The 16,246-nt window shown below is 32.3% G+C and overlaps 1 protein-coding gene across 2 annotated transcripts; it reads left to right on the top strand.

Moving 5' to 3' along the window:
* Positions 1-7,190: 7,190 nt before the first annotated feature.
* Positions 7,191-11,700, top strand: LOC142607323 (ethylene-responsive transcription factor RAP2-7). 2 transcript variants are annotated; one of them, XM_075778768.1, is made up of 10 exons: positions 7,434-8,294; positions 8,481-8,506; positions 8,647-8,677; positions 8,771-8,858; positions 8,946-9,091; positions 9,328-9,372; positions 9,486-9,589; positions 9,710-9,840; positions 10,119-10,232; positions 11,083-11,700. In XM_075778768.1, the coding sequence occupies exons 1-10, from the start codon at positions 7,741-7,743 to the stop codon at positions 11,362-11,364; spliced, it is 1,521 nt and encodes a 506-aa protein (XP_075634883.1). In that variant the 5' UTR covers positions 7,434-7,740; the 3' UTR covers positions 11,365-11,700. The 2 variants fall into 2 exon arrangements, with proteins under 2 accessions (XP_075634884.1, XP_075634883.1); XM_075778769.1 differs by lacking the exon at positions 9,328-9,372 and having other exon boundaries at positions 7,191-8,294.
* The last annotated feature ends 4,546 nt before the right edge of the window (positions 11,701-16,246 follow it).

Genomic DNA, 16,246 nt, shown 5'->3' with positions numbered 1-16,246 from the left:
GGAGACGCCTCTCCTCGGACGACCTCACCAATCTATCTAGCACGAGTTGATTTGTGGGCTTCGAAGGCTCTGCTCGGACAGGCTTGTACTACCAAATCAGGCCCAAGGCCCAAATGTATATTTTAATCATTTCACCCCCACAACATCGCTGTTAGTTTATTTAAAACCTTTTTCTCTCCCCTTGTGTGTGTGTGTTAAAATACTTAATATTCTCAAAAAAAAAAAAATCAGACATATGTTGAAAGTACGATAACATACATGAAAGTTTCAGAAAGCTTTACATTTGCTTCGATTTCTTTTTAAGTAATTACAATTATAGTGCACAACATTTCTTCGTTATACATTGGCTTTTTATTTTCGATTGCTCAAAAAATCCAACCTTACTACTCAAAATTCTAAAAAGGATGTTCAAGTCATGGTTTTAAAAATTGAAATGGTCGAAAAACCGAAAGAGAGACTGATTCTCAGTTTTGATCGGTTCTTGACTGGTTTTAACCATTTCAATTTTCGGTTGAACCAGCTGATCCGATTTAGTTTTTAAAACAATGGTTCAAGTATAAATATTATGACAATGGTAAAATAAAATTAAATAAATAAAAATCACATAGGTCAAGTATACTTCATGTTAGATTATATGGTTTGGCCTAATGGCCTATATCCACAGAAGAAACCATTGACAGCTATATCTATAACCGAATCTCAATTATTATATTACAATGAACCATAAGTAGGCAGAAGTGCAACTTAAAATGTGACTTCAAACCTTGGTTTGTGATTTAAAACAAAAAAATTAAGCATAAACTTTCATTAAATTATCTATTTGGGAATTGCTTATTTTCAGTAGTTTATTTGCATATGTGAGACAAAAAGTTAACTTGTTTTTAAAAAGTTGAAACTTAAATTATTTGAATTAAAACTAAGACAAAAAATTATGTGAAACCTACAAACAATACATTAAAAAAAAAACTAGCTTATAATCAAATGCGAACAAACAATATCATAAAGGTTGCGTTTGTCTAGCTAATTTTTGCTACTATTCATGGGTCTCATTGCATTTTTTGGTAATATCCGTGAATCTTACTATACTATTTTAGTTAATTTTTAGTTTTATCTACAACATTTTCAATAAAAAAAATTTAATTTCAGCTTAATAAGCTGTTCCCAAATGAATTCATAGCAATTCCTCAAATTAAGTAGCAATGGATTAGATGCGCCCAAAAAGGACTTGTTTTTGTGGGAGAAACCACCACAAGGATGGGCAAAACTAAATATGGATGGGGCTTCCTTTGGTAATTCGGGTTTAGTAGGTTGTGGGGATGTTGTCCCGGATGAGCATGGAAATTGGATTGCTGGTTTTTCTAGGAGTATCGGGATTACAAGTAGTTTCATGGCTGAGCTATGGGGTCCTAGGGATGGGCTTATTTTATGCAGCAATTTAAATGTCTTCTCCCTTGTTGTTGAACTTGATGCTAAAGCAATTGTCAATATCTTTCATAATGCAAATTAAGAGAATATCGTAATTTTTCCTATTTTGGAAGATTGCAACAGTTGATGTCCAAGTTCCGTAGGTTCAATTTAAGCATTGCTATCACCAAGCAAATAGTTGTGCATATGTGCTTGTTAGGATATGTACTGAACAAAAAGCTAATTTTATTTCTTTTGATTATCCACCTGTGAACATTACAAATATTTTAGAGTTTGATCTCTTTAACGAGGAAGTATACCATGTTACGGGTGTATACTTCATTCCATTCACAACTGTGTAGTTCTCACAATTGGTAGGTCCTACCAGTTTTGAGTGTGAAGAAATATACACCCATAACAAGCTATATTATTTCCTCTTTTAACTTGTATTCAAACACGATATGAACCAAATGGTGCTTTTAGCTTTTAATGAAATCGTGTTTTAACCACAAAAAAATAAAATAATAAAAGACAAATTGTAAAACTATCATAGTACCCAAAAAAGAGAGAGGGAAATATCTCAAATAAGGACAAATTTGAAGCATATGTTTCTTGTGCTCCAATTTTGCAGGCAAAGGTGTGCAAAAGCTGTACACACACAGAAATGTTATCACGTTAGGTACAGTAAAATTCAGTTGGACTGAAAGAGGGTAATTTCGTAATAGTAATTAAAAGAGAGAACCGTAACTAAACGAAACATGACAACCCGCAACGACCTGTGGAGCGATAGAGAGAGATGTAACTAACAATTAACAAGTATTCAAGTTCCTATCAAAAAAAAAAAAAAAAACAAGTATTCAAGTAACAACTAGGTGAGGTGGGATAGGAAGGAAAGCACGTGATATACATGTTGGGGAACTGGATGGACGGCACATAACACTTTTGGGTATTTCCGGTATTTATAGATTCCGTTTCGTTTCGTTCCTATATCCGTTTCCTTTTCTTATTCTTCCCAAAAATTAATTTTTTTTTTCAATAAAAATATAAAAGTAAAGAATAATAATCTGACGGACTCCCTCCCTTTTCACATCGACTTATCGGTTATTTTTTGCATCACTCACAATTTGCTGCACAGACAATTCTAACAAATTTTTTTTGTTTGTGGTTTTTAAAATGTTTCTAAGATTTTAGATCAGGGTAATTATAGTTATACATAAAAAATTATAATTTTTATCATAATTATTTTACGTGATAAATTATGATTGTTTATTTATTATTTTTATATGATTTTTTTTCCACCACTCATAATCTACATCATAATTAGCTGTGACAATACTTGTAATTTTTTTTGTAATACTAGAATTTTCCTTTTTAATATTATTTAGCATGTTATTGTAAAAATTCTAAGACCATGTAATAAAACACAACTTTTGGCAAAATATGAGTAAAAGACAACAGTTATAAATTTTTGTAAAAGTAAAATAAAAATTTGAATTGATGTGAAAGTAACATTTAATCAATCACAATCTTCCCACTAAAATAATTGTATTGAAATTGTAACTTTTTAACGGTTAAGTGTTGAGTGAGCAGGGCAGTTCGGGTAGGGAGTGCACAACAGCTGTCAGGAGTTCGGGCAGCTAACGACGTGTACAGCTACTACTCACTCAACCAGCTTCTTTATTGTTCTTTTTATTTTAAATTTTTTTTAACTCAACGAATATATTATTATGAATAGTACATTGAGTAGCAGTAGTACATATAGTACTGATGTTTTTATAGTAGTATTTTATAAATAAAATGCGTGGTGGTGACATCGGTTTAATGTTTCATATGTCATGCTATGTGATGAGTCATTTTTGTCCTAATAAGTCCTAACCTTTTTTGCTTTTCTTCTTTTCTTTGAGAAGATCCTAACTTATTATATATATATATATATAAACACACACTTACACACACATATACGCATACAATGGTTAATTAGCAGACTAAAAGATCAAGAACATGGTTAAGCACGGTGACTGAACATATGACCAAATACCAAAGATCATGGTCGATCATAATGATCCAACACAATGATTGAGTACAGAAGAATGCAACAATCAGCCCACCTATGGATCCTTTCTAGCTAGTTGATCAATTTAGTCATCCTAAAAAGAAGTATTCACCAATAACCTTCACATTAGTATTTATTATTTCCTAACAAGAAACCATCCAATGTTATTGAACCTATCCCATTTGTTGCATTTTGGAGTTGTTGTCCTCACACGTCCGCTCAATCAACTTTAGAAGGTGACTGAAGTCTACGGCTTATTACTAAATTTCAGGGTGATTTCTTGGGAGAAAACCTCTTATACTTTATAAATAATTAAATACCACTCGATTACGTTGAACTAATATGACAAATTCTTACACTATTACATTGTTTATATATATATATAACTGTAGTTTGTTATAATTGGTGAATGTAATAAAAATTGAGACAAAAAAGTGAATTTAAGTAAATAAGCATGGGAAAAAAAGAAAAGAAAAAAAAGAATGCCAAACGCATATAATTATGTGCTTTAACTACAATGGTTTCTCTACATGTTGAATTATATCTTTCTTCCGGTTTGATAAATCACTATCTCGTATAGTTTTCGATTTCATATTATTTGAATGTAGATAATTCCAATATTTAAAAGTAAATTCATACTTTATAACAAAATTTCCTAATACATTTTTTTAAAATAAATTCCTAAACCTTAAAAGCATTCATATGCTAGGCTGGTATGTCTCTAATAAAAAATTTCAGCTATTAACCATGTATTGAATCATACCTGCACGGCTGCACCCACCCCTCCCCCTACCCCCAAAAAAAAAATCAATTAGATGTTAAAATCTACTAAAAATCATGCCAATTTTAATGTTATTTTCTCCATGGGAGAAATGTAAGTTTAAAGTGTTGGAGATACTCCATATGACAACTTAATTATATAGCTATCGTCTCAATTTGTAACAAAATTTTGTGTGAAAATATACATGTGAAGTTGTGAAGAGTCCTTCATTTTTCTTTTAGGGTTAATCACTTAATTGTGCTCAGTGCTCCCTCTTAAACTACATGTTCAATCCTCCACCAAGTACAACATTGAGCAATATCCTCTTGATCTATTGGTAACCTATATAATATCACATGCAATTAATCATTTTATTGTTCTCCATCATGTTTGTATAGGAATCCGTTTATATATATATATATATATATATATATATATATATAAAATTAATATTAATTGAGTTCTATCTTTTCTTCCCCCTAGAATAATGAATTATGCATTCTAATTGTGTGCGAGTTATGCACACTACCACAAATTTTTGGACAAACAAATAATAAACAATCTAACCATCAAAGCACGCAATATAGAACTTCCTTGCAATTTTGTGCAAATTTTGTGCCATAACAAAGTTGTTGACTTTTTTCCCAATTTTAAGTGAGGTATAGAAGTCCTGAACTATTTAATGCATACACTAAATTCAATATAGGTTGTGATTTCACAATTGAGTATAAATTTTTTTTTTAATAAAAAAAACCTCTCATCCAAACCTAGTTTGACATTGATTTTCCAATAGTACCCAGATATTTTTAAAAATCACCCCCCCCTTCATTTAAACAAATGGGCCTCTTTTTTCATATAAACAAATGGTAGGTGAAGAAGGATCAAGCAAATTTTACCATCATATATAATATATTATAGTCAAAACACAATTAGAATTTAAATTAGCTTTTAATTGTAATTTGATTTTGTGTCAAGTGTCCATTTCTTAACATTGAGAATGAAATTCGCCATCCAAAACAAATTTTTTTAACTATTGAAAAAACCCTAACTCACACACCCATAATTTTGACAAATCAATTTACTTGAGAAAAAAAAAATGAAGAGATTGACCAAATTGGACCATAAACATATTTGGAAGCAAAAATAATCAGCACAACTACCCAAACCATTATGTGTTCATGATTTTTCTCTAGAAAAAAAAAAGGTGGGAAAGTTGGAAGTTGTGGGTTTGGAATCCATTTTATGATGCAATTGAGCCACTCTTAACTTAAAACCTATAATTTTATATATATATATATATATATATATATATATATATATATATATATATATATTCAATGCAAGTATGAGTGTAGGATAATTTTGAAGCCTCCTTAATGAGTGTAAAAATACACCTTTAACAAAAGCCATGATACATCGTTCCCTCTAATAGTTCAACTTATAAAAAAATAAAAAGCAAAAAACAAAAAACAAAAAACAAAAAACAAAAAAACAAAACCCTATGGTCCTCCATCGACAGAGATATCTTGGCCCTGATATTTCAATTAAATCGTGCTCGACTGCCTATAGAGTACTGGAAGCAGTCGTACCCCATTTGGAGCTATATTATACTGGGTTGTGATTTAGTACATTTGGTTCCAAGATCCAATGGCTGGGGTTCACTCATCAGTGATAGATTTCTTTTTCCTAACCCCACCACCACTTGCTTGTTATGTGATGCTGCTACAGGCTATAGCTATCCCCACAGCCAAATATAAATGCTAGATCAATATTATATGAGCCACCCTATTACAATATACAATGTATGATTGCTTTGTACGTTCAAAAAAAGGTACATGTCTATGTTTGAAAACAGGTATAAAAGTTTGCTTCCAAATCCACCGCATATTCCATTTCAAAAAAGTGTGAATTAATGTCATGTCATATCAAATATGTGTTTAACAGTTCACATGCAAATACAATGACCAAATTAGATTCCCTTATTTTACAAGTATTGGATTATGAAAATAGCCAAAATACTTTGTTATACAAGTATATATAAAACATTTAGAGCACTCATATCAATGAGTTTATATTAAATAAAAAGTATATAAATTTTTTATATTTTTGTTTAAAAATGACCCATATTAGTAATTATATAATTATGTAAATTTAAAAATTTGTAATAATAATTGTGTAAATTTAAAAATTTGTTATAATAATTGTGTAAATTTACACTGGTATTATTCATTTTATATATTTTTTTTTTACATATTCTGAAGATGAATGAAGATAATAGATAATAGTTATTGTGTGTGAAAAAAATAAAAACAATTAAAAAATTCAAGAAAAATTGATATTATAATAAAATGTAATGTAAAATAAATAATTTGATGTGAGATGTTTTAAAAAGTGAGTATGTAAAATAGAAAAAGTAAATTTTTATATTAAAATAAATACAAATAAAAATATTTGCACAAGTAAATGCGAATACTCTTTATGTTAAGTATTGAGTTATGCAAAACTCACAAAAATTATCTACTTCTTGATTTAAATGAACATTAATCCAATTAGTATTTCTTAATTCTTAGAAGGAATATATATATAAAATTCCGAGTCCCCAACCAAAAAAAAGGTTGGAGGCAAAATGCAAATAGAAGAAAAAGTTAGTTAAGCAAAAGTAAGACGCACAAGTTAGTTAATTAGGTTTTTTTTTTTTTTTACTAAGAGTTAGTTAATTAGTTAAGAAAACAATTTCAGAGTCTTTTTTTTTTTTTTGGGAGAATAAATAAGAAGATTGAAAAAATAGAAAATAAATTGGTAGCTATATACTGGACCAGGGTTAGCCATTAAATTAAATATTAAAAAAAAAAAATCAGGTGTGGACAATATAATGAAGAACCGGTGACCGACCCAGCCGGTGGGAATGATGAGAGAGAAAATGTTTATATATTCCATCCCCTCTTAAAATGGGTCTGAAATGTTCCCTCACCCGTCCCATCTCTTTCTCTCTTTCTCTCTCTTTCTCTCTCTCTTTGCCATGGAATCAGATAGTCGGCGATGATTTCACTTCCGGTCGCCGAGTAAATGGCAAATGCAACTTCCTAAAAAAAGCTTAACGTGCTCGTCTTTCAAACGACGCCGTCTAAGCTACTCTCTACTTCTTGTTCTCTTTTGCTAGCTCCTCCACCGGTAACTAACTTTCTCCGGTGGTTTTGGAAGCTTCTAATTCACTCTCTGACTCTCTGGTTTCACTCAGCGACGTCAGTTTTAACCTTCTCTCACTGTGAACTCATTCCGTACTTTCTTCGGATTCTGAGGTCCGATCGTGTTCTTGAAAAAAAGTCTTTGCTCAGTTTCTGATTCCATAGATCTCCGCCGTTCGATTCGTTGCTCTATACGAAGCCATTTTTACCAAGCTATTACCATATAAGTACGTAGTTGAAAATCTTGTAGTGAAAAAAAAGAAGAAAAATATTACTAATAAAGAAGAAAAAAAAAATTAAGAGTTGAAATCTCGAAGATTAAAGAAAAGAAGAGAGTGATGTTAGATCTTAATCTGAATGTGGCCTCGGCCGAGTCGACTCAGGAATACGACTCGGCTGCTTTCTTGGAGAAATTTCCAGAAGGTGCATCGGCGAACCAAATGGACGAATCGGGGACCTCCAACTCCTCGGTCGTCAATGCCGATGCGTGCGACGACGAGTCGTGCTCCACACGCGCCGCGGGTGACGTGCACACCTTCAACTTCGACATACTCAAAGTCGGCGGCGGTGGCGGAGCTGAAGACGACGTCGTCAACGTCACCACGAAGGAGCTTTTCCCTGTCAGTACTCGTGGTGGACCTAACGGGGGGGATTTGATGAATTGGCAAGGTCAGTCCTCTTCTTCTTCTTCTTCCAAGAAGAGCTGGATCGACCTCTCGTTCGATCAGAGCGGTGCTGAGGTCAGAGCGGTTCAGCTTCAGCAGCAACCGCCACAACCACCGCCACAACAACCGCCGGTGAAGAAGAGTAGGAGAGGACCAAGGTCTCGGAGTTCTCAGTACCGGGGTGTCACTTTCTATAGAAGGACTGGTCGATGGGAATCTCATATTTGGTCAGTCAAATCAAATCTCTCATATAATTTCGATGTGTTTGTTTACTCTTACTTCAATTTAACTGCGTGTTTTAATTTAGATGAATTTGATTAACATTTATTACTTCAATTTGTGCTTCTTTTGATAAGCTATATGTGTTGCTCTTTCTATCTAATTTGATTATTTTGATTTTTCTTTTGGTGTAGGGATTGTGGGAAGCAAGTGTATTTGGGTACGGATTTGATGTTATTGTTTTGATTGATTTGAGTTGTACTATTGAGGGAAGTATTTGTTGTGACTTTCTATTTGTGGAAATTTTGGTGAATTCATTTTTGTGTTTGGTTTTGGATTTTTTATTTTTATTTTTAATAGGTGGATTTGACACTGCTCATGCTGCGGCTAGGTAAAATTCATCATATGTGGATTTGGATTTACTTTTTTTAATCTTTGAAGGTGTATTGAATTTAATTGTTGAAATTGTGTTCCATGAATTCAGAGCCTATGATCGAGCTGCTATCAAGTTCAGGGGAGTTGAAGCTGATATCAACTTCAATCTCAGTGATTATGAGGATGATCTGAAACAGGTTAGATAATGTGCGGCTACAATTTTCGTTGTCTGAAATGGGGAATGTAATTTAAGTGTTGATGAATTGTTTTTGATTGATGGGCAGATGAAGAATTTGACAAAGGAAGAATTTGTGCACATCCTACGTCGGCAGAGCACTGGGTTCTCGAGGGGGAGCTCAAAATATCGGGGAGTGACACTGCACAAATGTGGCCGATGGGAAGCTCGAATGGGGCAGTTCCTCGGGAAAAAGTGAGGAACCATTTTATGGAATTTAAGTTGTAGATTATTTTGTGCTTTAGGAGTAGAGATATTAGCAGTTTCAAAGTGGTTAGTGTAAACTGAGAATTGGTTTTAGTTAAAATTCTCAAAATGGGCTACCTTTGTTTTTTCCATGTTTGGAAAAACAAATCTAAGACGAAGCCTATTTCAAAGAAATGATTGGAGATGGTGTTTTCATCGTGGAGATTACGATGCTTGCTGTGCAGGTATATATATCTTGGGCTGTTCGACAGCGAAGTAGAAGCTGCAAGGTCCTAATGATCATGAATTACACTCTACCTGCACTGAATTTATTACCCTGAATTATCAAAGCTCATTAGGTTCCCACTCCAACACGTCTCCCTTTTGATTTTCTGGAAATCAGGGCTTATGACAAGGCAGCTATCAAATGTAATGGAAGAGAGGCGGTCACCAACTTTGAGCCAAGTACGTATGAAGGGGAGATGATATCTGATGCCAGTAATGAAGGTATTATTTTATAGCTGTGGCTATTCTTATAATTGTTTTGCGAATATTAATTTTCTTTCTTGTCTGAAACTTCAAGAAATTTGTGATTGTTGAAACGTGTGTGAATGTGTCTTGGTGCAGGTGGCAACCACAATCTTGATCTGAATTTGGGGATATCTCCTCCTTCACTTGGTAATGGTTCCAAGGAGAATGAAGGATGCCTTCAGTTCCACTCTGACTCATACAACACGCAAAATGGAAGGGGTTCTAGGGTAAATTTTTGAGCTTAACTTATTTTTTAATTTGGTTGTTTTTTTGTTACATGTGAGAAACCCCAAATTTTGTGATGTACATAATGATTTCAAGTCAGCTCAAATACTTAATTTGGTTATCCTCGTTGAAGGATTTAAGGCCTTAGCTTGCTGTAGCAAATATGGCTGGCCTGTTTTAATCTTCACTGCACATGCTAAATGACATACATTGTATCTGCACTAAAGTTTTAAAACTACCAACAATTTATAATTTATGCTTACTGTACTCTGCATTGCAGATGGAGAACCATGCACATGCAACATTATCTAACTCACCTTTCAAAGGACTAGTAATGACGTCAGAGCGCCCTCCCATATGGAATGGTGTCTATCCTAATTTCATTCCCAATGAGGTGAATTATTTTATATTGTTTCTACTTCATAATTTGAAACCAATTGCACATTAGACTAAGTACCTGAATTTTACATATAGAGGTCAATCTCATTTGCTGGACTTTGTCGCTAGGGCAGATCAAAGATATGTTTATTGGAAGAGAGTGCCAAATAGGGAAAGATTATTCCACTGATGGAGTTATATACAATTTATGATTTTGGGTTGCTTGGGTGAGACCATGGGGCGATCAAACATTATTCTATGGATACTAGCTTCTATCAATTAGTGTTCTCTGTAAATAGATCACATTGGGAGGGGAGAGGAGGGGGTTCAGGCTCTTTAAACCATCCATGTTTCTGTGACCAAGTGAACCTAATCCTTGGTGCAAAACTAGAAGGATGGAAATACTACAGTGAACTAGCTGGTGTTCTACATTTGAATTTTAGATTATATAAATTTGGAAACTAAGAATTTATGTTTAAAGAATTTTGTTATTTTAGCAATGGTTCTAACAGTCACTGAGAAAGTCCTTATATTTTAGCCTATATACTTTATTATATGCTTATGATATTATCTTTTCTTGTAATTGAAAGTCAAGGGGGCAATAGTTGATTAGTTGTTGTTATCAAGGTAGAGTTCACTTCTTGTAATTATTTGAGTGCAGAATAGTTCATACACTGAAAGTTCTTTTATCTAGCTATTGAGAGAAAATGGATGTCCAATGCTTTTGCATGTAGATGGAAACTATTTCTGTTTACACAAACAAGGAATCAAGGATGAAATCCTGGTTGGGCAGTACTTGGATTCTCTGACTGATCATAAAACCTCCTCTTTGGATCTATTTCAACTAAACTTCTGAATTGTGGCAGGAAAGAGCAACAGAGAAGAGAATTGCATTAGGTTCTTCACATGGACTCCCCAATTGGGCATGGCAAATGCATGGCCAAGTCAGTGCTACCCCAATGCCACTGTTCTCTACTGCAGCATCATCAGGATTCTCGTTTTCGGCTACCCCTCCCTCCGCTGCCATTCTTCCGTCAAAGCCTCTCAATTCAACAGCCCACAATATCTTTCTTTCTTCGTCAGCCACAGCTGCTGCCAATACCTCTCAATATTATTACCAGATGAAGCCGTCTCAGGCACCACCCTAGCCTATTGCCTCAAGGCAAATATCAAGGGGCAACCATAGCAGCAGTTGTGGTCTTCAGGATTCTTTGTATGATTCAAATAGCGTTTTTTGACATACGCAAAGATTTGACGATTACTTACATCTCTCTCTGATAGATAATTGCCATATACTATGTTTGGTATATCGTGAAGAAATACTAATTCCTATTGCTTTTGCTGTCCAGCAATTTGTCATGTTTAAACTAAGCTTCCTTCCCTGTTGGGAAATTTTTTTTTGTCGTTGGATTCGAAGCAACTTTTTGTTTGCGATTACATTGTTACGAATAAGAATCCAGTTCACCGAGACAATTGCCCCCTAATGCCAAGGGTTTTTCCAGAAAGTTTAATGGTTTTAAATTTTTCTGCAAAGAAATTTTCTCAGCTGTTATGGCACCATGTGATATTTATTTCTCTGGCACTACTCGTGAATGGTCCTACAACAAAAAAAGAGCATGATGAACAATACCTCGTAACTCAAGCAATACTTATGCATGAATAAGGCTGCATTTAAAGTGAGCGTGCATCAGTCACTTAATGCATATGACACATTTTAAGCGATGGTACATAAAGCCTTACAAGTGGGGGAGGATCTTGTTGCTTTTTAGTTTTTTTGAATGAGCCCCGTCTTTTCGGAGAGAACATAAAAATTTGGTGACTCTTCGAAATCTGAACTACTTCATTCTTTTTTAACTTTGATTAAAGAGGGAAAGAGACATCGACAATAAACTTTATTAATTGATCTATTACTTTACTAATTGATCTATTCAGAGGATTTATGGCTTGTTTGGAACGTGGATTTAGGGCCTGTTTATTTGATTAGTTTTTAGTTTTTTTTTAAAGAAATATATGTGGGTGAAAAAGTGTGAAAATATGTGTAATGTTGTTTAAAAATTGAAAATAAGTGTTTAAGTTGATGTACTAAACATACCGTATCATAAAATAAGATATAAGTAGTTATTAATTAATATAAAATATTGAACCATTTACCTACCTTGAGTTTGATGAATTTGATTTGAACTTAAAAAGTGTTGTACTGCGACAAACTTGATTTCATTGTTGTGAAAGACCACAAGTGTCATCTATATATATATATATATATATATATAAAACCAAAATTCTGCTCTTTCCGCAATTTTTCACATCAGCATTAATTATATTAGAATAATAATAATCACTATTTTCTTTATCTTTTTATTTTAGATTCTCTTTCCATGTCCGCATTATTTTAAAAAAAAAATTCTGATTTTATATGATAGATATTAGAAGATCATATAAAGATACGTAAAGTGGGATTAATGCCACTTAGCCGGTTGCCATGTATTAAGAGTCCCATTAGGAATTGGATTGTATTGGAGTGGCGTGGAAGTCTCCAAATCATGTTTGTATCCAATGCAAACTCCTTCACAGTGAAGGAGCCAAGAAGGTGCCAATTTACTCTCCTATATATGTATAAACCTATGTGTTTTGCCGAAAACTATTCTTTTGTTACAAACAATTCTTTCTCAACCTCAAGGTACGAAAATTTCTCTTCACAACTTTCTCTCTTTAGTTTTTGTATTCTTTCTTTAATAGTAGTTTGTGTATGTTTTTCCTTTAATGGTCTGTGTTTGTGTTTGTTTTTCCTTTAATAGTCTGTATGAATATATTTCTTGGTACTTAAGCAAAATCTTTAAAGATGCCTTCATATTCTATGTTTCCTTTTTGTTTGCTATTTCTTGGCTTATATTATAGATTGTAATGTATATATTCATCAAACAATTTAGTTAATTGGTTTTTACATCCTTAAACATCACCCGTTCATGCATGGAGATCCTATGCAATATACCACTAGGTTATTGTAGAGTGAAATTCTCTTACAACAATTTTGACATTTTTACTTTTTTTTTTCAGTTTTTTTATTCAAGGGTTTAGAGAAGCAACTTTAAATCCAAACCTTTCAAAAAAAATTCCATCGATAAATTAAAAAGCTGGTGACTTTATTTCATAAAGTCATTTTTTTTATTCTTAAGTAGAAAGGATAATATTAAAAAAATGCAAAACTATTTTATAAGTGTGCTAAGTACATGGAAACCTAATTCAATTAGGAGAGAAGTTCAATTAGAATTAGGAGAAGAAGCTACAGGTCAAATAGAAACCTAATTCAATTAGAATTAGGAGACATAAGTTACCACATAGAATAGAAACCTAATTCAACTAAAATAGAAGCCTAAATTCAATTAAGACAAAAGTTACCACATAGAATAAAAATCTAATTCAATTGGAATTAGCAGAGATAGCTAAGAACCTTGTATAATATAAAATCTATAATAGTGTTCCGTATTATATGTTAATATATTTATTTTTGGTTTTGAAATTTGCTATTATTGTTTTAAAGTGTGAATAATAAAGGAAAAAAATGTTCCAGATTTAAAATATCTTTGTGGTGGGAAGTTTAATGAAAAGTTTTTAAAATCTCATATTCAATAGTTTTTCCGTGCATCGCACGGGTTAGTGACTAGTTAGTTTTAACGATCATGATTATGGCTTTGGAAAAAAGGCAGAACTTCTTATTGCATTGTCCAATATATCATAATGGCACAAAAGATAAACATGAAGGGACTAGGCTGGCTCATGGTTATCTCCTTGAGTCATGGGAGTTCGATTATTATATGTTAGCCCATGAATTGGCATGCCTATAGTCCAACATCAACATTCTTGTAAAAAAGGAAGGGGGGGGGGGGGCGCAAGGTAATATAAATTTCTAAAAGAATCCTATGGTAGATATTTTGGCAACATAAAATACTAGAATTTATGATAGTTGTTGAAATCTTTATGTAACAATTTTTTTTAATTAAAAAAAATTGGCTTTTTAAGGTGTAATGTTCATAGATGCCTTTAGGGCAAAATTGTTAACAAACTACAATAAGAAAGTTTTGACATCACTTCCATGAGAAATATAAAAAGTTATTAACAAAATTAATTGCTTTATCATTTTTTCATAAAATGATTCTAAAAAAAGTTTTTAAACTAATACCGTTAGGGCATTTGTTAACATTTCTCTCAAACTAATTAAGTAAATGAATTTAAGCTATCTTAAACGGATATGTAAATTATAGTTCTATTACATTTTGAATTTCCACAAGATAAATTTAGACATTTCCAATTATTTCAACAATACTAATACCTTATTAGAATAAATTTGGACATTTTAACTCTGTTCTTTTGTTGGTTAAAGTTTTTCAATGCTCAATAAAGATTCTTTCTTCTCTTTTTTTTTCAATAAATATCAGTAGTGATGTATACTGAAACATTTATTAAAAAAATAAGAGTTCTATTTCATAGTTGCTAAGATAGCATAGCCCCATTCAAATTCTATTTAAGGGATAGTCACATGTAATATAACCTGTTTGTAGTTAACTTGTATTTAAAAAAAGGGTTTTACTAATGTATGCCTTAGGACAAATATTAATAAACTATTTTAGAAAACTTTTTATGAAAAAATATAAAAGTGAATCAACTTTTTTGACAGCTTTTTTAATTTCTCAAAATATTTTTTCTTAAAATAGATGATTATACATATGTCCTAAGGACCTTTTAAAAAATTGCACTTTTTACTCGCATGAAATTAATTCCATTAATTTACAAACCCGACATTGTTCTTGTTGATTAAAAAATCAAAAAATTTAAATCACTAATAGGCACAGTGCAAACGAAATAAACCAAAAGTGGGTAATCTACATTTTTATTTCTCGTTTTTGTTTAGTTTGCTAGAAGTAAGAATTAAAGAGAGTCAACCTCAAATGGATAACCAGCATTTGAAGACGCGGCCGCAATGAAAGCAAATGAATTGGTAAAATGGAACAGGGCATGTGTGATGTGTCCGTGAGAGGCAAAGGCATGGGAAAGGATTGGAAGCAAATCTGAATAGGTTACTGTTTATGTATGTATCATTGTACTGTCAAATCAGCGACAACCTCCTCTCTCATTCACACCAACTGCCACTTCCTGGTCTTTATCAATTCTCACCTTTTTTTTTTTTTTTTTGTTGATAAAATTGACCAATTCTCACTTATTAATCACTATATAAGTATATAAGTGTTTGGGGAGCAAGAATTTAATTCAAGTCTTTAGAAGTGAATTTTACACATATATATACTTAAGATTAGATTAGTAGAATTTTTATCTTGTATTAAAAAAAAGTTCCACCAATTCCGACATCAATTTTTTATTATTATTATTATTATTATTATTATTATTATTATTATTATACCATCTACTTTTTAGCAAATATCTTTTGTGACATCCGAATTATGATAATTTCTATTTATTATCAAATTAAAACAATAATCAATTTTTTGTAGAGATGAATTCAAATCGCAAATCTCTTATTCAACTATATGAAACTTTATCACTTGAGTTAATTGAATCCCAAAAATACTAAAGTTGTTTAGTATTTATATCAGACAGTCACAGATCAAGCAGTCAAGGATAAAAGAACAGAGAATGGGAAGAAAGGGAAGAAGGACAAACGACAATGATGGCTGAAGCGACAAGAGAATTTAAATTAGTAGCTAAACTACAAGTAGTTTAGGAATTAACTTAATTTAGTTGTATCACACGTGTTGTAGTTTGTATTCACACGTGCAGTAACTGTTTAGTAACTGTTTCCCTTATAATTTGGTTTACTTAGTTACATTCAGTTTTGGGGATTTAGGTCAATAGCTTAGATGCGTTTGTATAAAGCTTGAATAGTGTACAGATTCAATTCATTCAATCAATTTACAGAAAGTTCATCATCTTTCTCTCTCTCTCAATTTCTCTCTATTTATATTTCTTCTTCCTTTATCTTTGCTTTCTTATTTGGTATCAGAGCTCGAGCCTCCATCA

The sequence above is a fragment of the Castanea sativa genome, chromosome 8, assembly GCF_040712315.1.
Source record: "Castanea sativa cultivar Marrone di Chiusa Pesio chromosome 8, ASM4071231v1".
Lineage (NCBI taxonomy): Eukaryota > Viridiplantae > Streptophyta > Magnoliopsida > Fagales > Fagaceae > Castanea > Castanea sativa.
This window is presented reverse-complemented; position numbering and strand designations above follow the sequence as displayed.